We start from the raw sequence: 24425 nt of genomic DNA, 5'->3' as shown, positions 1-24425 counted from the left end.
AAAAATATTAAATAAACAAAACAAATATGAGATGTGCACCTGGATGTCCTTTAATAAAAGCTTAGAAACATTTTCCTGTTTCTCAAAACACTCATCCATTTATTTTCTGATGACACATCTGCACCAATACTCTTTTCAAATCTGTAGGATCAGAGAACAAATTTTAGTCACCTTTGGCAACTGAAGGGGGATAGAATTATTTCAATCATATTTTTTCCTTCAAAAAAATTAAAAAGGGGGAGAGAAACATTGAAATTGTTGCAAGAAAGGGAGTACTTCTGTACAATTAAACATTCCTCTAAGTCTGTTTCAAAACAATATTCCATTGACGCCAGTGTATTATTTTACAGGAGGACACAAGTCTTTTTCTGTACTATTCATGTAGCAGGTACAGCAGTTCCTTTGCCCTTGAAATGTCGAAGTTTATTTAATTATGTAAAATGTAACTAGAAAGTCAGTTAAACTAAAGCACCACAGCCACGTTGCACTTTCCACATAAGGAACTGCAGATTACATTTCACATATAAAAATAATCAGCAGTTTGTTAGCCATATGTCCTGATATTGCAACTTTCTGTGCACAGACCAACTTTAGTGTGGCTCTGCATGGACACAGGGACCTTCCTGTGGAGTCCATTAACATTCATTCTGGAGTCTTAATGTTGTCAGGTCTAGGGTTGCCAGGTGTCCAGTTTTGAACTGGACAGTCCAGTATTTGAGATTTCTGTTCAGGAAACAAATTGAGAAACTATAAATGTCCGGCATTTTCTAAATAAGATGTAATGTTGATTGTGATGTAATGTCAAGTGTGTCTGGTATTTTTGTTGAAACAATCTGGTAACCCTACCCTATCAGGCGAACAGAAATATTTTCCTTTTAAAATACACTGATTGGAAATAGGTGTTTTTATTTTGTACTTTTTTGTTCTGGGGGTGGGGACATGTCTATGCAACAAACTTTGTTTGATGTAAGTTATGTCGGGGTACAGCCACCAAAGTTAGCATAGCCTTGTGTGCAAGAGAGACTGTTGCTTCTGTTAGCTGAATTTTTAGAAACTTTGCATTTTTCTATCCATCCCCCCATTTCTCTCCCTTGCATGCACGTGCGCGCACACTTCCTATGTGCCATGCCCCTCTATTTCAGGGGCTCCCTGTAATCACCGCAACTCACCTCCCCCATATTCCATGTCCCCTAAGTTGTCTTACCTCCCAGACAGAAAAAGAAGATACAACAATGAGGGACAATGGTATAGGGGGAAAGTCATTCACTGTGTCAATATTTCTCAACTGTATTGGAAGTCATTGTTATGCTGGAATTTACTAATGGCTGCCATCAACCAGTTCTTTGATCTATAGGCAGTTATAGAGGTGTTTGAAGCTGTTTACTTGGCTAAACAAATGCGAGGACTCTGCATGTCCCAAGTTTTTCCCCCTTCCCGCCCATTTTTCTGATTGCCACCAAAATAAATAGGATTTTTCTGTTCATTGTTGTGTTGATCATTCCCTGACATTTCAGAATTTCTCAGATGATGTACTCAAAAGTCACCGCATTACATAAACACATGTCATTAAGTTGATTGTACAGTCTAACTTTGCTCTGCCACTAAATATAATTATCTTGCAGGGCTTGCAGCTTAGGCATTACAGTTGTGTACCTGGTCTCTGTATTTCAGCAGATCTGAATATAAGCAAATGTAGAAATGACTAGTCTATTGTCTGTCCAAGCTGAAATAAAGGTAAAATGCAGAGAGAAAAGTAAATTATATTTTCTACCATGCTATTCTAAATCATTATTGTTAGCATAGATTAAATTATTTGTTCTTTACATGTGTTCTTGTCCAGAAATTATCTTGTTTTAAATTAATGGGAGGGGAAGGGTTTCTCTAGCTCTTGTATGTTTTTCATGTATGAATTTAAAACCAAGCTTTTGTATATTGTGAAAGTAGAGTTTAATAACACTTTGGAAATTACACTGGGGGGCATGCCTATTCTCATGTCTATGCACTGAGGTTTATACATTTAATAAAATGAGTCTAAACAGAAGCAGCCTCCAGGGAATTGTCCTTTAGGGCTGATTTCTCAATCTGACCTTGTGAGTATTAGCAATGAAAATGAAGGTTGTAATTGTGCGTTCCTGAGATGAGATTGCACCATGCCCTGTACTGTTAACCTTTTCGTTAATTAATTTATCAATAACCGCTAATGGATTTTCTCTCATTTCAGCACAAAAGGGATTTATAAATGCAAGCACCTTTAACATAACCACTAATTACTGGAACAGGTGTCTTATCCCAGGCATAGACATAAGAATGTCTCCTAATGAACTATACTGATTTTTATTAACATAACTTTATATTTGTCAATAACTACTTATATCTGAACAACACTGTGATGGGTTCAGTTGGAGGGCCCCATGTGGTTGTCACCTGGTGTGCTGATCCTACCACTGAGACCACCTATTGGCACTTTGGGTGGCCTACTGTAACTTACACATCTAGTGGGTGTGGTTCACTGTCCCATGTAGTGGTACTTAGACCACTTACAGTGAGAGAAAAGAATGAGTGAACTCTACAGCCTAAGCTGAGTGCCAACTGGCTTTATAGCTCAAGCTGTAGAGGCTCCTACACTAAGCTCCAGAGGTCTCAGGTTTGAATCTGCCTTGTAGTGATTGCACTAGCACTCTAGGCCAGAAACTCTGATCTCCCCCAGCAAAAGCACAGAGTCAAGGTACCAGCCCTTTAGCAAAGTAAAACAGATGCTGAAACAGCTCCCTTCTGGAAGGGCTCAGCTACAGGGACGTGATAGCACCAGTGAACAACCTTCAAAATAAATCACTATTCCTCTATATAAGTGTTTTACACAGAGAAAGCTCACAAAGTTTACTCCCTTTATCAATGAAAGAGAGATGCACAACTGTGGTTCCCCCTCCCTGGGTACCAATTATTTAAACTGGGTTTGATAATAAACCAGAGTGTTTATTAAGTATAAAAAGTAGGATTTAAGTAATACCAAGTAAAAACAAACAGGTCAGCATGCCATTTGCGCCTAATACACCAATGCCAGCTCATCTACACTAGGAAACTCTTTCAAAATAACTAAATTTAACTTAACTCCTGATTTGTTACAAAATCAAATAGCTACAGGGAAACCTCAAAATTAGTATCAGGCAGGCTTTATTAACGTGGCTGTACTACCTTGACTTAGAGCCCCAGGAAGCACTGGGGAGTAGCTATTTTGAAATAGCAATGGAGCATCCACACTAACGCTATTTCAAAACAACTATTTTGAAGTGAGTGTTGTTCCCCGAGAGAAGCAGGCGTACAAATTTCAAAATAAGCTGCCCCCCCCCTTTTTTTTTTAAATAATGGGTGTGGTAGTGTAGATGCTCCACTTATAAGTTTGACCTAAGAGAGGTTGTTTCAAATAAAGACCTAGTGTAGACCAGAGCCATGAGAAATTTTTACTCATCCTTGTCCTTATTTCCGTTAAAATCTTTCAAGACAAAGATGATCTTCCCTATGGCTTGGGTCTAACAGTTTTGTTTTCAGGGTTCTTCTTCGTGTGTATCTTCACAGGGTGGGGAGGCCGTTTTAAAGACCAGCTGAAGATCTTAAACAGAATTTCTCCTGGACAGGAACCCTTTATTTAACTCTCTCTATCCCTGTGGAAAAATACCAGATTCAAGGTGGATTCCAGCACCAGCTGGCATGTTCACATGTCCTTGTAGGACCAACCACAGTTTAGGCTTTCAGGAAAAACACAACCATTTACAGATCATTGTCTTGATCACTGGACCATTAAGTTCCTGAAGTACCACTAAGAACTTTCACTAGAAGGCTTATATTAATAACAGTTTCAACTTAATATTTCTAACTTCACATACAAGAATGATACATGCACACAAATAGAATATGCACATTCAAGGGACCAGAGGCTGTTAGGTTATTTGCCCTGTTTTTGCACAAAGCATATTTAGGTTTTGAATATAAATATGCATAACTTATTTCCATAAAAATGTGGAGGCAAAGTGTCACAAGCATTCAAGCAGATATACATGATAAAATGAACCCACCAGCAGAATAAAGATGGCCAGTGCAGTGATCCAGAAAACCCTACTAGTGCAGACATGGCCTTAGACACATTCATGCTGTAACAGGTTAAATTGACAATCTCACAAGATAGTGGGAACAGAAAATAATCTTCAGGTAAGGAAAAATACCCCAGAATTTAATATATTATTTCTTCTTTGAGTGTTTGCTCCTGTCCATTCAACATAGGTGTACTCACCACATGCACCGGAGCTGGAAATTTTCCCTCCGCAGACTCCATAGGTCTCGGTGCCCCCTAGAATAGAGCACACATGCCACACTAGGGCAGAACCAACTCCCTTCCTCCTCGGTTCCCTTTTGCTGCCAGCGACAGTGATTGGAGCACTCGATTGTAAATAGTAACACTCGATTGTTAATAGTACACTATTTAGGGTTAATAGTGTAGTTAAGTTAGTGAATCCCCTGTTGGCACCAAGTAGCTCTGGTCCCCATACTCCCTTGTATCACCCACCAGAGATCGCCATCCTGACTCCATCCCTTGAGTTCTCGTAGCACCTCAAGGGACCGCTGGAGACTGCTTACCAGATGCGTCAGGCCCTGTACTTGGTTCAGTGAGATCGTGCAAGCTATTGCTGTACCAGGCCATGAGCAGAGGGCTTGGTGGGTGACTAGTTTGGGCTATGTGGAAGGGGGGGAAAAAGCAGATTGTGAAAGGCCCAGGAGTCCCAGCAGGAAGAGGAGAAGATGATGTATCAGGACATATTGGGGGTTCTTCATCAGCAAACAAAGATGCTGCTGCCTCTTAAGGAACTACAGGTAGATCTACAGGTTGAACAGTTGAAATCTCTCCTCTCTTTCCAATCCACAGAGAACTTTAACATCTCCCTATATCTACCTGTTTTTCTCCCCTGCCCTGCCCCCCCAAAAGAGTCCCCAGTGCTGTCACAAGGAATCAAGTGCACACGCACACAACCAATATACTGTGCTGACGCAACTTTCAGTGGCCGAAGTTTGCAGTGTAGACGTTGCCTGAGGTACTTGAGAGCTATCCCTACCAGTCCCAGTTTACATCAGTAAGAAGGAACTCTGGCCAGTTTGTTCTTTTGTTAAGACCAGGATAGGCCTTGACTCCACGGCAGGGTGTTTAGATGATCCAAAATGCCGTACTATTGGCTTCAGACCAGGTGGGTGAATAATACCTTTTTATTCAGTGCCATCCCATCCATCGGACGGTTTGGGGTGCCTGTTCCGGGCCCTACATGTTCGTGGGCCCTGCGGAGGTTGTCCCAACCATCCTATGGATGGGACCCACAGGATTACTTGGGGTTGGGGCCTGGCACGGTGGCAGCAAGGGTTGCCCTCGCCCCCATATTCAACAGGGCAGCAGATGCCGGAATGGCCCGACAGCCTACTACACTCTGCCCCACCCCGCTGCCCTCTCAGCCCCTTGCACTTGACTTCTTGGCTGCAGAGGAAGGCAGGAGGGCATGCAGTAGGGGGTCAGAGCTGGCTGCCGGGCCACTCCAACCCCGCTGCCACAGAAAGTTGGGGAAGGGGTTGACACCTGCTGCTGCTGTACCAGACCTCCAGCAATCCTTCAGGTTGTGTGGCTTGGGGGGAGGGCAGAGCAGGGGCAGAGCTTGGGGAAGAGGTAGAGCAGAGGTGGGGGGGAGGAAAGAGGGTAGGGCTGGAAAGAGGTGGGGTCAGGCCTAGGAAGTTGGGGTTTCCCTGTATTCCACTGCTCCTTAGAGATATAGCCCTGCTTTTATTGGACTAATTTTTGTTGGTAAGGGAGACAAACTTGTTGGCCATTGGGTGTGGTGGTGGGGGAGGGAGGCATATTATGTGAGTAGTTCCTGATTTTAAATGCAAAGTGGCAACAAACTGCTTTGTTAGAATTTTCTTTCAAAGCACTTAATAGCTTTTCCCTTATAATGCTAAGCAGCAACACCTACGTCAAATGTACCCTTGTTTACATGGAAATGAGGCTTTAATCTGATAATTGGAAAGTCAAATGTAAAATGTAAACTCTCTTGTGGACCCATAATTTCCATACTGCACAAGTCAAGCACTGCTCTCTCATGCAGACATACTCTGAGTAAACAGAGGCCAGCTCTCCAAACTCATGCTAAATAAAAGATAAACATTAGCTTTATTTGAAATGTAATATCTCATGAAAGACAAACTTTATTTTATTGTATTGAAACAAACTGTCAGCTGCAGTTGATTTAGAGATGGCTGGGGCAGAAGCACCTACTGTCCAACTTGCAGTCCTTTGAAAATATCAAAATAACCTTTTCCTGATAACCCAGTTTAATGTAAAAGCAGACTGTATGCGCATTTTTTTCAAACTTGCATATGGTGGGTGGTCTTTGGCATTACAGGTTACACCTCTTTAGTCCAGCAACCTCAGGACCTGACTGGTGCCGAACCAGGGAATTTGCCGAAACCATACGTGGTGAATATTGTTTAGTAGTATTATCAACACTTGTACTGCATATTGGGCTCTTAGCAGTCTTTTCAAGGTAAATTAGAACTAACTAACAGCATAGAACACTGAGAGTAGGAGTTGTGGCTATAAACAAAATTTATGGGATGGTGGAAAACTTGGCCACACTCATGATAAGTGGATGTCCTGCTAACTAAAATCATGTTGGCCCATGGATGTTGCTGGACCAGAGAGTGCTGGACTAGAGAGGTTCAACCTATATCAATTTGTTTTGTGCATACAACACAGAGAGAACATGATGTGGCTAACACAGCTTTGGGATTCAGCAGATCTGGACTCTACTCATGGCTTTGATACCAGTTTACTGTATTACACAGACCGACTTAGTGATTTTCCCAAAGTATCATTTCCTCTATCTTTACAATGGAAAAAAATAATTCTTCCTACTCTCTCTTAGGGCTATTGTAAAATTAATCCATATTTGCAAAGGGCTTTGAATACTCTGATATATGGTGTAATGAACTTTCAATGTAGTAGTATTATGTGGGTAACCTGTGCAGGGGAGGATGTGAGTAAATTCATTTTGTTTCTTAATTATAAATAAAGATCTGTACATGTTTATTTTTGCTTAGTTTTTTACATATCTAGATCCTATGTAGCCTAGAAAATTCTATAGTTCCAGTCTAGAAAAATCACCCCTTCCTGACCAGGTGTACAGCTGAGCTATTATTGCCTGTAGCGTTTTCCAGTGTCTTTGTACGATTTTCAGAAGCATTCACCATTTAACAGGAGTAGTGTTGGGTCATTATTTAGTGTTTTTGAAATTTCTAATATCTAATGTAAACGTCAAATAGAAAAACACGCAAATAAATAATCGCTCCGAGAGAAATAAGGGCACAAACCTATATAGTTTTCCTTGAAAGTCACTTTTAAAGAGCAGTTTTTTACACTGAGCAAATCTTATCCCCGTTCAATTCGGCAGCAAAACACATTAACTTTGCCGGGAATGGGATTTGGGCCTTTGTGAATAATTGGATGACAAACAATAACAGCTACTGATACCAGCCTGGCAGCTAAGTTTTCCCCATTTTAGAAATGTTCTGAGAGGGAGGGTTGCTTTTATTTCCCCTAGTTATGTTTTGAATTAAAAGTTGGCTCAGATGGGCAAGTTAGATATATAATAATAGTATAGGGTTGCCAAGTGTCCGGTATTCTACCAGACAGTCTGGTTTTTGCACCCTCTGTCAGATAAAAAAATTCAGAAAATACTGGACATGTGCAATGTCCGGTATTTTCTGTTTTTCTGGCTGGGCGCTGGACGGAAGCCTGAGATGTGGGGAGAGTGGCTGAAAGGTAGGGCTGCGATCACCGCTGGACGCCTGTGGTAGCATGCAAAAGCTTCTGTATGCAACCACAGGCTCCCAGCGCCGATCGTGGCCCCACCTCCCAGCTAGGAGCCTGTGATTGCATACAGAAGCCGGGCGGGGGAGTGCCTGGGAATCCCAGCCACTCCCCCCGCCCCGCCAGGCTTCTGCACACAGCCAGAGGGAGTCCCAGGCTCGGAGGCGGGGCCGTGATCAGCACTGGGAGCCTCTGGTTGCTTGCAGAAGCTGGGCGGGGGTGGGCGAGTGGCTGGGGAGGTGCGGTGCAATCGGCGCTGGGAGCCCTCAGCTGATTTGTGTCCGAGGAGGAGTGATGCCTTGTGGAGGAGGAGAAGCCCTGTCCCTGCTCCTGAGCACTATTCAAGCGCGTGGTGGCGCCGTAGTCCAGGAGAGAAGCCCGCAGGTGCTTTGTAGTTGCATTTAGGCGCCTTCTATGGGCTCTCAGCCAAAACTGACTAGGGTGGAATTTCTGCTTCTTCCCACTGGGACACCCAAAGACCTGGCTATGGGGAAGTCACCTTCCTACCCATGGTCACGCCCCCTCCTTTCTGCTCTGGGTAGCAGGCAGCTGCTCTCCAAAGCAGGCTCTGCTGCCTCCCCCTTTGTTCCCAGCTTGGTGGCTCTTGGTAGTGGCCACATAGGATGATTTTTTTTTTTTTTGCTCGACAAATTTTTAGCTCGCGTGTTCAATATTTTTGAACTCTATTATATTATTGTTTATTGAGATTATTTAAAGCTACATTCAGATATCACAAAGAAATCATAGGCATTCAAATCCAGATCAGACTGATTCCAGAGAAACTCAGCACCTACATGCTTTGTAGTTGCATATTCTATTACAAGCATTGTATCCACAATAACCCCCCTACACACACACACACTGTACAAAATGCTGTTTCCAGGTGTAATATGTGATCAATAGCCAGGACTTAAATTCATCCAGAGCTGTTCAAAGCAGAGCTCCAGTAAATATTTTTAAACCTGCATGGTTGAAGCCCTGAGCCATGAAACGTAAGTCATATCAATTGCCATATACAAATTTATCTTTTAATGGTTGTCACAACAAACCCATAATCCCTTAGAGATTTCTCTGGTTCTGTGTGTGTTTTGAGAGTTTTTTTTTTATAGGGAACACTGAACCATATATGCCCTTTAAGGTTCTATAGAAACAATCCAAACACCACTTGAAGTTTTTGTAAACCAGTCCTTTAAAAAAATTGTAAATACTTGGGGTTTTTATTTATTTCATTTTGCAGGAAGAACTGTAATTGTGATGAATGGACCATAGTCTAGATTTCTACACCTTTAGGAATATTTTCCATTTGTGCAAATGGGAAAATAGCAAGACTCTATAAGAAGAGAAAGAAATAGGGTCCTGTTGATTTCATACTCTATTTTACTGCAAGTAATTACAGCAGTGACTGAATTGTGGCTTAGTGGTTCTTGCGAGCTTTGTTACAATCATATTAGTTTCTTAAATTATCAATACAAGTTTAACTTCTGCACCCTCCTGTACATCAGAGGTTTATCATGAAACCAGAAGATGCTGTACTTTCACTTTCCATTTTCTTGCATTATCTGTGTCTTCTCTAGACAACTTTTTAGGATTAATGTCAATTAGAAAACTAGCTCTTTTTTCATTTGAATTAAAAAGCAGTTTTCTAAGCGCTTCTTCATTTCTTTAATGGGATTTATATGATTTCATAACTTTAATATGATCACAAGTACGTTTTACACCTGGAAATCCTTCAGTGGGTTAGCTCAGGTTTAGGAGGAAAATGTCTTCCAGGGCATTTAAGCATTCAGACAAAAGATTTGCTTTCAGTTCTTTCCATGAAGAAAGCTAGCTTCCTCATTCTAAGGCAGCTAATGCCCTTCACTTGCATAATGTTCAAGAATTTTAAAAAGCTCTTAGGATTACAAAGGGTAGACAAATCGCTATTTTTAGCCATCTGTTGAAATTCTGTTCTCAAGATTTTCTTTGTTGAAAACTGTGTAATGAGTTTTCAAATGAATTAATAAGACTTCAGTAATGACATTCAGAAGGGAAACAAGGCTGCATATATTAGAATAGAGAGAACATGAAATGTTAGAGCAACAAAATGTTGTTTTTTCTAGGTTAGAGTTTAACCATAACTATTTTAACTTATTGCTCTTGAAAGCATCTCTTTGACATAAGAAAACATTTGATTCACTACTGTTTTTTTTCCTTTGTAGAGATCAGAATATTCTGGATCCAGCTATGGAATATGTAAAGGTACAGTATCATTTCATAACATTAAAATTCTTTCCCAAATATTTTACAGTGCATGTAATCAGCCATCGCCCATTATAAGTCTATTTTCAGTTTCCAATTCTATGCAGTTGAATAGTACTAAAATCAAATTTTTCAGAAAGGGTGGGAAAAAGACCTAATTCTATTGTGTGAAACAAACACTTGGAAATTAAAGCATACTGAGTACTTGGTAATCTGCCTGACTACCAAAGATTGTTTGTTTCTTTTTTGAGAAAATATATTCTGATTATTCAGAGACCTCTGTTCCATCATGAATATTCTATGTTTTAATAAATGGGGTTTTATGTGTTTTTTTTCTTATATTTTTGAATTAAATTGGTTAAATTATCTCATTTCTCACAGTGAGGTGGGATATAAAGGAAAGAAAAAAATGGGTCATATTTGGAAGATTGACAGAGATTAATGTTCCCTCTAATCTTGTCCATCTTTGTGTGGAATAACTTTTATGACAACCAAGGCATGTGCAAATGTATACCACCAGGAGAAACACAAACCTAGGTAAGGTCTACACTACACCAGCAATTCAACTTAAGGTATGTAACTCCAGCTACGAGGATTGCATAGCTGGAGTCAACATATCTACTTAACTTTGGAAGCCCTTGGGTCCACAATGATACTCATAGCACATGCCAAGGGCCGCAACTTAAGCATGGTTGCAAATATATGCAAATAGCTTCTTTTACGCTGATGGGCATCAATATAAAGATTAAGACAAGACTACACAACATGCAGGCCCCATTTAATAAAATGCAATATTTACCCGATTTCCACTCATATAACAGCACTTTTAATGAGCAATGGCAGTTCAGGAATTTAACTACTAAAACACATATCAGCAGAAGACTTGTCATTGTGCAGTATATTCCTAGAGGAGGTCATGTTCAAAGGATCCCACCCGCATGCCACGTGTTGAGTAGCCCTGCCTTACAGTTTTGGCACTTTCGTTTTTACAAATATAACTACAAATTTAACTCGGCTCTAAACAGCTAACCAGATCTTGATTTGGCCCACACTAGTCGGCAAGGCTGCTCGTGGTAACACTAATCAGCATTGATGAGGCCTCAACTGGAGTATTGTTTTCATTTCTGGGTGCTACTTTTCAGGAGAAAGTCCAAACAAGACAGATCAACAAAAATGATTAAAAGGTCTAGAAACATGACTTCTGAGGGAAGATTGAAAGAACTGGGGTTGATTAGTCTGGAGAAGAAAAGACTGAAAGGGGAGAAATTATATTGTTCCCAGTATGGCGATGGCACACCAACCATGGGGCAGCAGCATGTGACCCCTTCATGTGACTCTGCTCTGCCCCTAGCCAAGGGCTCCCGGGCACATTTCTTCAGCTTCCCATCTCACATTACCTGAGGGGGCAGAGGGTGAGGGGTTGGGGTGGCACGGTAGCCAAGTTCTGCTGCTTTCCCCTCTCTGCCCCCGCAGAAGCCCCAGCCCTGTCCTTTCACAGAGCTGCCTCTTGTCTGGCTCCATCTGTACAGCCGCATTCCTGCTGGAGGGTGGAGCTGTGGGATCTGCTCCTTTCCCTGCTACCTCTCCCAGGAGGGAAAAGGAGCAGAACACTGGCGGCAGCTCCATATGCTCCCCCTTGCCTGCTGGGAAGCCCTGCTGGCGCATGTTGGGTTCCCACTGCCCTACCAGCCTGCAGGGCACCCAGGTTCTAACTCTCCACTGGGACTCTCTGGTCCTGGAACATCTACTGGGACTCTGCTGGACCAGTGCCAGACCAGAGAATCCCAGTTAAGAGAATTTCAACCCGTATTTCAAAATAAGCTTATTCCTCCTCACAAGCAGGAGTTATTTTGAAACAACAAGCCCATTACAGTATTTTGAAATAACAGGCTTGGTAGTGTGAACGCTGGCCTTGTTATTTCGAAATAAGAGGAGTTATTTCAAAGTAACTCCCAAAGGTAGACATGCCCGTGGTAAGCTGGGTGCAAGTAATTTGAATATTAATATATGTATATTAAAGTTAAACATGTGTATTAGGAACAAAAAATGTAGGGCATTCTTACACCTTATGAACTCTATCCTGAGCAGTTGTGCCTCTGAAAAAGACTTGGGGATCATGGTGGATAATCAGCTGAACACTACTTCCCAGTGTGTGGCCAAAAGGCAAATGCTATCCTGGGATGTATAATCAGGGGCATCTAAAGCAGGAGGTGAGAGGTTATATGAGCTTAGATTTTGGCACTAGTATAGCCACTGCAGGAGACTGCCTCCGGGCTTGGTGTCTACAGTTCAAGAAAGAGGTTGATAAATTGAGAGAGTTCAGAGAAGAGCCTGGATATTATGGATTAGAAAGCATGCCTACGAGTGATAGCCCCTTGGGAGCTTACCTAAGAGAAGATTCAGGAGTGACTGGATTACAGTCTGTAGGTGCTAAAATAGGGAACATATATTTGATAATAAGCTCTTCAGTCTAGCAAAGAAAGCTACAACACAATCCAATGGCTAGACTTTGAAACTAGATGAAGTCAGATGGGGGAAAAAGGTTTAAGCTTTTTAGTCACTGGAACAATTTACCAAAGCTGGTGATGGTTCTCAGTCACTGGAAATTTTAAAAATCAAGATTAGATTTAAAAAGAAACAGATTGTATTAGAGAATCATAGGGGTGGAAGAGACCTCAGGAGGTCATCAAGTCCAGCCCCCTGCTTAAGGCAGGACCAATCCCAACTAAATCAACCCAGCCAGGGCTTTGTCAAGCCAAGACTTAAAAACCTCTAGGGATGGAGATTCCATCACCTCCCTAGGTAACCCATTTTCCAGTGCTTTACCACCTTCCTAGTGAAATAGTTTTTCCTAATATCCAACCTAGACCTCCCCCACTGTAACTTGAGAGCATTGCTCCTTGTTTTGCCATCCGTCACTACTGTGAACAGCCTTTCTCCATCCTCTCTGGAACCTCCCTTTAGGAAATTGAAGGCTGCTATCAAATCCCCCTTCACTCTTCTCTTCTGCAGACTAAACAAACCGAAATCCCTCAGTCTCTCCTCATAGGTCATGCGCTCCAGCCCCCTAATAATTTTGGTTGCCCTCTGCTGGACTCTCTCCAATGTGTCCACATCCTTTCTATAGTGGTGGGCCCAAACTGGACACAATATTCCAGATGTGGCATCACCAGAGCTGAATAAAGGGGAATAATCACTTCTCTGGATCTGCTGGCAATGCACCTCCTAATGCAACCTAATGCATTTGCCTTCTTGGCTACAAGGGTACACTGTTGACTCATATCCAGCTTCTCATCCACTGTAATTCCCAGGTCCTTTTCTGCTGAACTGCTACTTAGCCATTCGGTCCCCAGCCTGTAACAATGCTTGGGATTCTTCCGTCCCAAGTGCAGGACTCTACACTTGTCCTTGTTGGACCTCATCAGCTTTCTTTTGGCCCAATCCTCTAATCTGTCCAGGTCACTCTGGACCCTATCCCTGCTCTCCAGAGTATCTACCTCTCCCCCTAGCTTAGTGTCATCTACAAACTTGCTGAGGGTGCAATCCATCCCCTCATCCAGGTCATTAGTAAAGATGTTGAACAAAACCAGTCCAAGAACCGATCCTTGGGGTACTCCTCTAGAAACCGACCACCAACCTGACATCAAGCTGTTGATCACTACCCGTTGGGCACAACAGTCTAGCCAGCTTTCTATCCATCTTACAGTCCATTTATCCAATCCATACTCCCTTAACTTGCTGGCAGGAATGTTGTGGGAGACTATCAAAAGCTTTGCTAAAGTCAAGGTATATCACATCCACTGACTTTCCCATATCCACAGAGCCAGTTACTTCCTCATAGAAGCTAATCAGATTGGTCAGGTACGACTTGCCCTTCATGAATCCATGTTGACTATTCCTGATCATTTTCCCCTCTTCCAAGTGCTTCAAAATGGATTCCTTGAGCATCCCCTCCATGATTTTTCCGGGAACTGAGGTAAGGCTGACTGGTTTGTAGTTCCCTGGATTGTCCTTCTTTCCTTTTTTAAAGATGGGCACTACATTTGTCTTTTTCCAATCATCCGGGATCTCTCCCAATCTCCATGAGTTTTCAAAGATAATGGCCAAAGGCTCTGCAATGACATTTGCCAACTCCCTCAGTACCCTTGGATGCATTAAATCCGGGCTCATGGATTTGTGTTTAGCTTTTCTAAATAATTCCTAGCTTGTTCTTTCCCCACCAAGGGCTGTCCGTCTTCATCACATACTGCGTTGCCTAGTGCATTTGTCTGGGAGTTGACCTTGTCCATGAAGACAGAGGCAAAGAAAGCATTGAGTACTTCAGCTTTTCCCACATCATCTGTCACTAGGTTACCTCCCTCATCCAGTAAGGCTCCCACACCCTCTCTGATTACCCTCTTATTGAAAACATGCTTGTAGAAACCTTTCTTGTTATCCTTCACATCCCTTGCCAGCTGCAATTCCAGTCATGCTTTTGCCTTCCTGATAACTGCCCTGCATTCTTTGAGCAATATATTTATACTCCTCCCTAGTCATCTGTCCAAGTTTCCACTTCTTGTAAGCTTCATTTTTGTGTTTAAGCTCACCATGGATGTCCCTGGAGCCTACCATATTTGCTTTTCTTGCTGCGCAGCGGGATGGTTTCCTCCTGTGCCTTTAATAAGGCTTCTTTAAAATACTGCCAGCTCTCCTGGACTCCTTTCCCCTTCATATAAGTATCCCAGGGAATCCTGCCCATCAGTTCTCTGAGGGAGTCAAAGTCTGCTCTTCTGAAGTCCAGGGTGTATATTTTGTTACTCTCCTTTCTTTGGTTAGGATCCTGAAATCTACCATGTCATGATCACTGGTGACCAGGTTGTCACCCACCTCTACTTCCCCTACTAGTTCCTCCCTGTTTGTGAGCAGCAGGTCAAGCTGCACATGGCCCCTGGTCGGTTCCTTCAGCACTTGTACCAAGAAGTTATCCCCAACATTCTTCAAAAACTTCCTGGATTGTCTGTGTACTGCTGTATTGGTCTCCCAACAGATGTCAGGGTGATTAAAGTCACCCATGAGAACCAGGGCCTGCGATCTGGAAACTTCTCTCAGTTGTCCAAAGAAAGCGTCGTCTACCTCATCCACCTGATCTGGTGGTCTATAGCAGACACCAACCACAACATCACCCCTGTTGCTTCCACCTCTAAATTTAACCCATAGACTCTCAACAGTCTTTTCTCCCTCTAAATACTGGAGCTCAGAGCAGTCATACTGCTTTCTTACATACAATGCAACTCCTTCTCCTTTTCTCCCCCGCCTGTTCGTCCTGAACAGTTTATACCCTTCCATGACAGTGCTCCAGTCATGTGAGCCATCCCGCTACATCTCTATTATTCCAATCAAATCATAGTTCTTCGCCTGGGACAGGGATTCTAATTTTTCCTGTTTTTCCCAGGCTTCTCACCTTGGTGTACAAACACCTTAGATAACCAGTTGATCACCCTGCCTTCTTCATCCGAATCAGGGGTCCTCCGTTGTTGCTCGTTCCTCCCGGTGTCCAACTTCCTCGCTTACCTCAGGGCTTTAGTCACCGTCCCCCAACGAACCTAGTTTAAAGCCCTCCTCACTAGGTTTGCAAGCGTGCCCGCAAAGATGCTCTTTCCTCTCTTGGTTAGGTGGATCCCAAGGATCCCAGGATTTCTTCCTTGTCCTGTACTGCTCTGACTTGCTCTTCAGCCTGCTGTGCCTGCAGGATTAAACGCTGCCTTCTATCGAGGAAGTCTTCATCGTCTCTGATAGAATGTAGGGTCAATACTTGGGCCTCCAGTCCTCTAATTTTTTCTTCCAAAATGGTGAGCTGCTTGCATTGAGTGCAGATGAAATCCCTTCTTTCTCCTGGGAGGAAGACAAACATGGCACAGCACGTGCAGGTAACAACAGCAGAGCTATCACCATCCATACCTGCCTTCGTTCTAAGAGATTCTTCAGTTGTTATTAAATGCCTCCTTGAAGGGAAGGAATATAGTGAGAAGATGTTAAGGAACGGCGAGTGTATTTCGCCCTCTTCCCACTCCCCTTCCCAACTCCCTCTCCAAACTCCCTGTTAACAGCCCCTGTTAACAACTCCCCTCTCCAAACTCCCTGTTAACGCACACTCTCTCTCTCTCTCTCTCTCTCTCTCTAGACAGCCTCTTCCCTCCCTGGTGCTCTGAGGCTGGGGTGAGTGTGCACCCATGCACTGCCCCACCTCCCCATAAGGGGCACGGGGAGTGGTCGGGGCCTCAGCAGAAAGGGCGAGGCTGGAGATGGGGCTGGGGGCTTGCCTGCCCCAGCCCTACTTTCACCAACCACCCATGGACAAGATAATAGACTAAATGTCCATTCAGATATCAGCTTGTAACCATTCTAGCAGGAGTATGTCCCATACTTTTGTTGGTAGTTGAGATGTTTGTTTGGTGTGCGTCTACACAGCACTGTTATTTTGCAATAACGGCTGTTTTTTTGGAAATAACAATGCGAGCATCTACACAGCAATTCCATTATTTCAAAATAACACATGGCTTATTCTGACTTCTGTAAACCTCATTCCATGAAGAATAACGTCTATTTTGGAGTAGCAGTAGGAGTGGATGCTCCACTGCTGCTATTTTCAAATAACTTCTCCCCCAGGCCATTTCAAGTAATTACTCCCCAGTGCTTTCTGGGGCTCTAAATAGAAGTAGCACATCCGCATTAGGGAAACCTGCCTCAGACTAATTTTGAGGCTTCCCTGTAGCGTAGATGTGCTCAGGGCTGGCTTTAGGAAGTGCGGGGCCCAATTCGAACCACTTTGGCGGGGGGCCCCCCACCCTCCACCCAGGATTTTTTGTTGAGCCAAAAAAAACCCGTACCCACAAAATGTAGTTGAACATTTTCAATAAAAAATGCCATCCTTTATTATGCAAAATTTTATGCAAAATTAAATCAAGTGCCTTAAGTGTATATTTTCAATTGCAAACTATCCAATTTTGTCAATAACGTTTAAAGTTTGATTTTTAAAAAGTTACCAGAATAAACAGGAGGATTGGAAATTAACCCACCCAGTCTCCTATCCCCTAGGCAGGGAATGAGCCTACATTAGGCCCCAGCTGGAGTATCATGTCCAGTTCTGGGTGCCACATTTCAGGAAATGTAAAGAAACTGGAGAAAGTCCAGAGAAGAGCAACACAAATGATGAAAGGTCTAGAGAACATGAGATATGAGGCAAGGCTGAAGAAATTGGCCTTGTTTACCTTGGAGAAGACTGAAAAGGGACATGAGAGCCGCTTTCAAGTATCTAAAAGAGTATCATAAGGAAGAGGAAGAAAAATTGTTCTGCTTGGACTTTGAGGTTAGGATGAGAAGCAATGGGCTTAAATTGCAGCAAGGGAGGTTTAGGTTGGACATTAGGAAAAACTTCCTGCCTGTCAGGGTGATTAAACACTGGAATAAATTGCCTAGTGAGATTGCAGAATCTCCATCACTGGAGATATTTAAGACCAGGTTAGACAAACACCTGTCAGGGATGACCTAGGGCAACTCAACTTTGGAAGCCCCAAGGGCCACACTGATACTTACAGAACATGCTGAGGGCCTCAACTTAAGTGTGGTTGCATATGAAAACAAATATATACAAATAGCTTCTCTCATACTGACAGGCATGAATACAAAGATTAAGGCAAGACTACACTACACTCAGGCCCCATTGAAGTCAGTTTTGCTGATATTAATAAAATGCAATATTTACCCGATTTCTACCCATGTGACCGCACTTTTCATGAGTAATGACAGTCCAAGAATTTAACTACTAAAACACATATCAACAGACAATCATTACACTGACTTCTTTTTTGTTTTGGCTCCCACTCGCCGGCCACATGTTGATCCCCACGTAAACATAAACTGGCCATGGGCAGCATAACAAGTTATTAATAAATAGTTTATAAAACTTTACCTTTTCTCTCTGCTGCCATGTCTCTTCTCTGTGCTCCATCATCTCCCCTGGTGCCTGCTGCCCCCCAACTCCTTACCCTCCTCTGCTGTCCTGATTCCTGCCCTTCTCACTGCCCTCAGTCTTCCTGCGACCTACCCTTCTCCACAGCCATTCTCTTCACCCGTGCCCACTCCTCCAATAGCCCCACTCTGATCATGTGAGCTACCCCTCCTCATCCCCTCTCCTAACTTCTCCCTCTACACACGTGCCCTGCCTCTCTCCTCTGGTGCTGGTCCCTCCCCTGCAGGTGTCTGCCTATCTGTTTCACCCCAAAATCCCCTGGCCACCTGCACCTTCCTTTAGACCTGCACCCTCCTTGTGCCTCCCCCTTCCCTTACTGTCCCTGCCCCTGTTCCTTTTGCCCTCTTTTTTTCCTGATTCCTCTCCTGCTCCTCTGTGCCCTCACACATGCCTTGCTCCATCACCACCTTTCTCATGCCCACCCCTTCTTTCAAGCCTTCTCCCAACACCTACCCCATAAACCTCCAGTGCCCTTCCCCTCTCCTCTCCTATCCTCTCCCAGCATCACCCTGTCCCCTCTCCCACTGACACCTCCCCTCCTGCCCTTTCCCTCATTGTCTGCACTTGCCCCGCCCTGGCATCTGTCTCTCCTACACCCCTGTCTCTTTGTGCCTTCCCCTCCCCCCGCCCAACCCCCTTCTCCTTCCATCCCTCCCCCTCTGCCTCTGCCCAAGCCCCTTCGCTGCCCAAGCCCCCCCACTGCCGCCCCCGCCCAAACACAAGCTCCGCCCCGCCACCGCTGCCGCCGCACAACAAGCCCGTTCCCTACCTTCTGACAACTGCCTTCCACTTCCACAATGCGGAGGCTGAACCCGGAGCCAGTGTCAGCGAGGCGCTGCAACGTGCATCCCAGGACTTTTAAAATCCCGGGCCATGATGTCACGTCACGCCTGGGTGTCCTGCCCACGTGCAACGCCACACTGAGCCATGCACGGTCTGTAGGGGCGCTCTGGGGGCGGGGTGGGAGGATACACCGGGGGGCTGGTAGGGGGTTTGGGGCCCGCTCCGGAAAGTGCTGGGGGAGAGACCCAGCACCATTGGTAGAGCAGGCCAGGGCCCTGGCTCTGTAATTCGCCAGCCGGCACTTCCGGGTTCAGGGGCGCGGGGCCCCCTTAGGCGCGGGGCTCGATTTGACCGAATCAGTCGAATCGGCCTAAGGCCGGCCCTCAATGAGCTATTTCGAAATAAGGTATTTCCGAGTATTTCTTCCAGAATAGCTTTTTTCGAAATAAGTGTGCAGTGTAGGTGTACCCTTAATGATTAAGAATTTGGAGCTGGAGAGGGTAGCATGGAGGAAACAAGTTTGTAAGACAGAAGGAGGGTGTTATAACTCCCTCCAATTACCTTCTCCTCTCTCTGATTTTAATGAATGATCAAGTTGTTTAGGTCTAGAATTTGACCTGCCTTCGAATAAAAATTCCCTGATGGGAAAAATCCTGTCAATTCTAAATAGCTATTTAAAACATACATATAGGAATCTGAAAGAATTATTTGTGTAGGACCCACACAAGACAATGTCTTGTGATTTAATGTCAGATAATAAAAATGAATTCCAGAATTGATTTGATTTCACTCTTGATCTTGCTGCACGGAGGAAACATCTCAATAGCTGATAGCCATTAATTTTCTTTTAATGTCGTTTTTAAATTTTTAAAGTATTTTTAAAATCTTTTGGTTTTTTGCATCTTTAAGTTTGTGCCTTTTCAAATTTCTTCATTGTGCTTATCAAGAACTTACTGTATTTCACGTTATGAGGATTAATATATTGATGTTTGTAAAGTTCTCCAGGCTCCTTAGATAAAAGATGCTGTAAGTGGAAAGTAGCATTGCAAAAAATAACCCTGTAAACTCACAAATTCAGTGCAAACATTCCTATAGCATCCAGCTGTGCTCCTAGTCTCCTCTCTCCTCTCCACTGCAGTTTGCATTTAACAAGTGTATTTGGCAAGAGGCACAAAGTCTTTGCTTAACTAGAGCTCATGCAACTGAAGCACACTCAAGATTTTCCATTAGTTAACTCACTTCCTTATATTTGATCATCTTTGACACAAGCCTGTCATAGAAGGAAGTGGCACTGATAAGAGAAAAGCAACAAAAATTAACCATTAGAAGTAAATAAAATGAAGAAGGAAAAAAATCAATAAAAAGAGCACCATCAGCATTTGTTGATATACGTCATATCCGTATAGATGGGGTTCCTGTGGTTCTAACTGTGAGCAGGAAAACTTTCTTGTGACTATCTGATACATGCAAGAAAACATAACTCTGTAACCCTGTGTCAGGATGCAGTGCACTACTTCAACTGGACTCGGTAACGAGCATCTGGTCATTTACGGTATGTCTACACAGCAAAGTTATTTCGAAATAACAGCCCTTATTTTGAAATAACTTTCCTAGCATCTACACAGCCAAACCGCTAGTTTGAAATAAATTTGAAATAGCGGCGTGCTTATTTCGAATTTGGTAAATTTCATTCTATGAGGAATAACGCCAAATTCGAAATAGCTATTTCGAAATAAGTGCTGTGTAGACACTTAATTCAAAATAGGGAGCCTCCAGCATTCTGAGGGAGCCCTGGTGGCCACTTTAGCCTCAACCAAGAATACTCCACTCCCTCCCCCCTGCCTCGGAGCCCTTAAAGGGGTAGACTCTGGCCACAGTTCCTGTGCCAGCTCCAAGCCTGCCAGCCCAGAGCCAGCAGTCACTGCCCCTGACCCAGTGGCCCCAAAACATGAGCTAGCAAGCCATTGCCAGCCAGCACTCCACTGCTCCCCAGGAGCAGTCTGCCAGCTCCCAGGAGCCTGCCAGGGCCCAGAGAAGGCGGGCGCCTTCCTGTTCCAGGGTGGAGATTAGGAACCTTATTCAGGTTTGGGGGGGATGCCCCCAAAATCCATGATCTCCGCATTAGACAGAGGAACATGGCCGTCTATGGCAGGATAGCTGCCAGCCTGGCCACCAAAGGCCACATGCGAACCCAGGAGCAGGTTCGCATGAAAATCAAGTTGGTCCGGCGAGACCCCCCCCCCACCCATGAGCTTCCTCTCCCCCTTCTTCCCCTTGTTTTCCCCCTTCAGCTCCCTCCTCCCAGGTTTCCCCCTCCCCTCTCCCACTCTTTCTTTTCCCTCTCCCACTTCCTTTCTCCAGTCTCACCAAAGTTTCATTCCCTCCCCCCAGTTTTGTTAAATAAAGAGATTTTGTGTTCATGAAAATACATGTACAAAAAAATACATCAGGAAGGGGGGTTAGGGAGGGGTAAGTGGAAGGATGTGAGGGAGGAATGAGGCACAATCACTCAGTGGGGTAGAACAAGGAGGCTCTTAGGGCTCCTCAGGGTGGAAGCTCTCCCGCAGGGCCTCGTGGATACTGACAGCCCCCCGATGGACCTCCCAGATGGCAGCCTGTAGAAAGTGCAGCCAGGCTTGCAGCAATGCGTCCAAGAGAAGCCCCAGAGTGCCCAGGGGCAGCTCTGGCTCCATGTTGCAGAGTGCTGTGGTGTCCAGAGTGAGGGCAACCAGAGCAGACAGAGACAAAATGCTTTGCTGTTCCTCATCGAGGTAGACAAGCAAGCAGGGAAACCTGAGAACTGGCTGTCCGGGGGGGTCCCTTTAAGCACAGACCTCAGATAACCTCAGGCAGCAGCCCCACACAGTAAGTCCTGACCTGGTGCCCTGCTGGAACTGGTTCCATCCAGCCTTAAATGCAATTCAGAATCCACTCAGTCTGGATGCGCCATTTCGAAATAGCAAAATTCTATTTCAAAATGCATTTTGTGTGTAGATGTGTTATTTCAAAATAAGCTATTTAGAAATAACACTGTAGTGTAGACATACCCTTAAGGGTGCTGAATAGGGTGAAGGTAAGAGAGAACACTTAGATGATGAGTTAATGAGGTAATTAGTTCACCAGCTGGAGATCCCAGGAAGGAGAGCAGGCAGTATAAAAGGCTAAACCTGGGAGAAGAAAGAGCTCTTCATAACTGTTGCAAATGTTCCCTCTAATCGTCTCCATCCATGTGTGGAATATTTTTATGTGCACCGAAGCATGTGAGAATGTGCACCACCAGTAGAAACAAAACCTAGCTATGAGCATTCTTCTAATTAGCTGTGCAGCATTTGAATCTCTATTGAGCAGCTGTACAAGCTCCCAGTTGACAGGGATCACTGCTGTTGCTATATGGTTGTATTGTACCTGGAGCGTAAGAAGGAGACAAACAATAAATACACATAGTGAAGTTACCGTGGTGGACTTGTGTGTTGCTAAATTTACCAAAAGAGCTTACTAGCCAGGGTTTTCCCAGGAAAGGACAGGGAAACCCATTCACAAGCCCTTAGTCCAAGGCTACTCATGGGCCGCCTGCTGCCTGTTTGTTTGCGGCCCGCAGTGCAGTTTGGATTTATGCGGGGCCCAACACATGGCCCATGGGTGGGAGCCAAAACACAAAAAGTAGTCAATATAATGGTCTTCTGTTGATACGCGTTTTAGTAGTTACATTCCTGGACTGTCATTGCTCATTAAAAGTGCTGTCATAGGGGTATAAATTGGGTAAATATTGTCCAATTGTAGTCTAGACATCCCCTAAATGATAACCCTAGATGGGCAGAGTGAAAAGATTAGAAAAACTAAAAGACCAGAGGGGCAGAGATGTGGCCAGCTGGCACATGTGATACAGCCAGATTGAGGCACCCAACAAAAGCTTAACAGAGAAACAGGAACCTGGCTGTGGTAACTCTACTTCTGGGGAAATCTTTTTGTTTCCTTTGTTGTTATAGAAATACTTGCCAACAGCCACTTTAAAATAAATTGAAATAATTGAAACTATCATGATTAGTGGCTACGTCTACACTGGCATGATTTTCCGAAAACGCTTTTAACGGAAAAGATTTCCGTTATAAGCATTTTCGGAAAAGCACATCAAGATTGGCAGGATGCTTTTCCGCAAAAGCACTTTTTGCGGAAAAGCGTCCATGGCCAATCTAGACGCGGTTTTCCGCAAAAAAGCCCCGATCGCCATTTTCGCGATCAGGGCTTTTTTGCGGAAAACACTACTGTGCTGTTTACACTGGCCCTTTTGCGCAAAAGTCTTTCGGAAAAAGACTTTTGCCCAAACAGGAGCAGCATAGTATTTCCGGAAAAGCACTGACGATCTTACATGAGATCGTCAGTGCTTTTCTGGAAATTCAAGCAGCCAGCGTAGACAGCTGGCAAGTTTTTCCGCAAAATCATTTGATTTTGCGGAAAAACTTGCCAGTCTAGACACAGTCAGTGTGTGTTAGTCTTACAAAAAAAATGCAGAATTTTAAATTTTGGTGCAGAATTCCCCAAGGAGTAAGTGTAGCACTTTCATAATTTTGGAGGAGTACAACTGGCAGAAACCAGCTTTCACTCTGCACTCTGATGGCACATGGCTATGTTATCATCTATCACATACATTAGTTTTATGTCAAAGTTGAGGAGAATAGAATCAAATGAAAGTCCTTCTCCCCAAAGAGTTTACAATTCAATTTACCTAATAAGCAATGGAAGAAAACGTAGCATGAATGAATGGGTAGTCATAGGTATGCGCACAGGGTGTGCTGGATGGGCCCAGGCACACCCTAATGTCTCAGGCTGGCTAGCAGCTGCTGGAGGAGAAGGGGGATTTGAGACGGGGTACCACAGCCCGTCACTTTCCCCACAGCCATCTACGGGGCACTTTGGGGCAGAGAGCGCACGTGCGTGGCGGAAGCAGCTGGGGCCAGACCAAAGACGCCAGCCCGAGCCATTTTTTCGCCCCGAGTCCCGCCCGGCCTGGCAGCACCGCGTGGCACCCTTTCTGCGGATGGGGGCACCCCCGCCCAGCCCGGCAGCACCATGTGGTGCCCCTTCTGCACCCGGGGCCGGGGTTCCAGCCCTAGTCTTGGTCCTGGCCCGGCAGAACTGCGCGGTGCCCCTTCTGCCCCTGGGGCTGCAGCCCCAACCCCAGCCCTGGCCTCTGCTCCGGCCCTGGCCCCGGCCCCAGCCCGGCAGCACTGCGCAGTGCCCCTTCTGTACCCGGGGCCTCGTCCTTGGCCCCACCCTGCCCGTCAGCACCGCGTGGTACCCCTTAAAGTGAGGCACCCCAGGCTAGGGCCCGGCTGGTCTGTAGCTTGGGCAAGCTGGAAGGCAGAAGCCGGCTTAGCCTAAGTAAGGGAAAGGGAGAGGAGGGAAATAGGCAGGGGTGGGAGAGGAAGAGGCCTGTACTGAGGGGAGGGAGGCAGGTCAGTAGAAGAAAGGGGAAGGCACCAAGGAACAAGGTGGAGGAGA

At 44.6% G+C, this 24425-nt stretch overlaps 1 protein-coding gene across 3 annotated transcripts in view; it reads left to right on the top strand.

Annotated features, from left to right (window-relative positions):
* The window catches only part of BCAR3 (BCAR3 adaptor protein, NSP family member), a 98547-nt gene that overhangs the window by 15237 nt on the left and 58885 nt on the right, over positions 1 to 24425 (top strand). For all 3 annotated transcript variants that reach the window (XM_006114151.5, XM_006114152.5, XM_006114150.5), the window contains exon 3: positions 10096 to 10135. In XM_006114151.5, the coding sequence (XP_006114213.3) occupies positions 10096 to 10135 (40 nt within the window). The remainder of the gene's footprint in view (positions 1 to 10095; positions 10136 to 24425) is intronic.

Source organism: Pelodiscus sinensis, chromosome 9 (assembly GCF_052426305.1).
Source record: "Pelodiscus sinensis isolate ZL-2025 chromosome 9, ASM5242630v1, whole genome shotgun sequence".
Taxonomy (NCBI): domain Eukaryota; kingdom Metazoa; phylum Chordata; order Testudines; family Trionychidae; genus Pelodiscus; species Pelodiscus sinensis.
The sequence above is the reverse complement of the archived record's forward strand: the minus strand, read 5'-3'. Positions and strand labels throughout refer to the sequence as shown.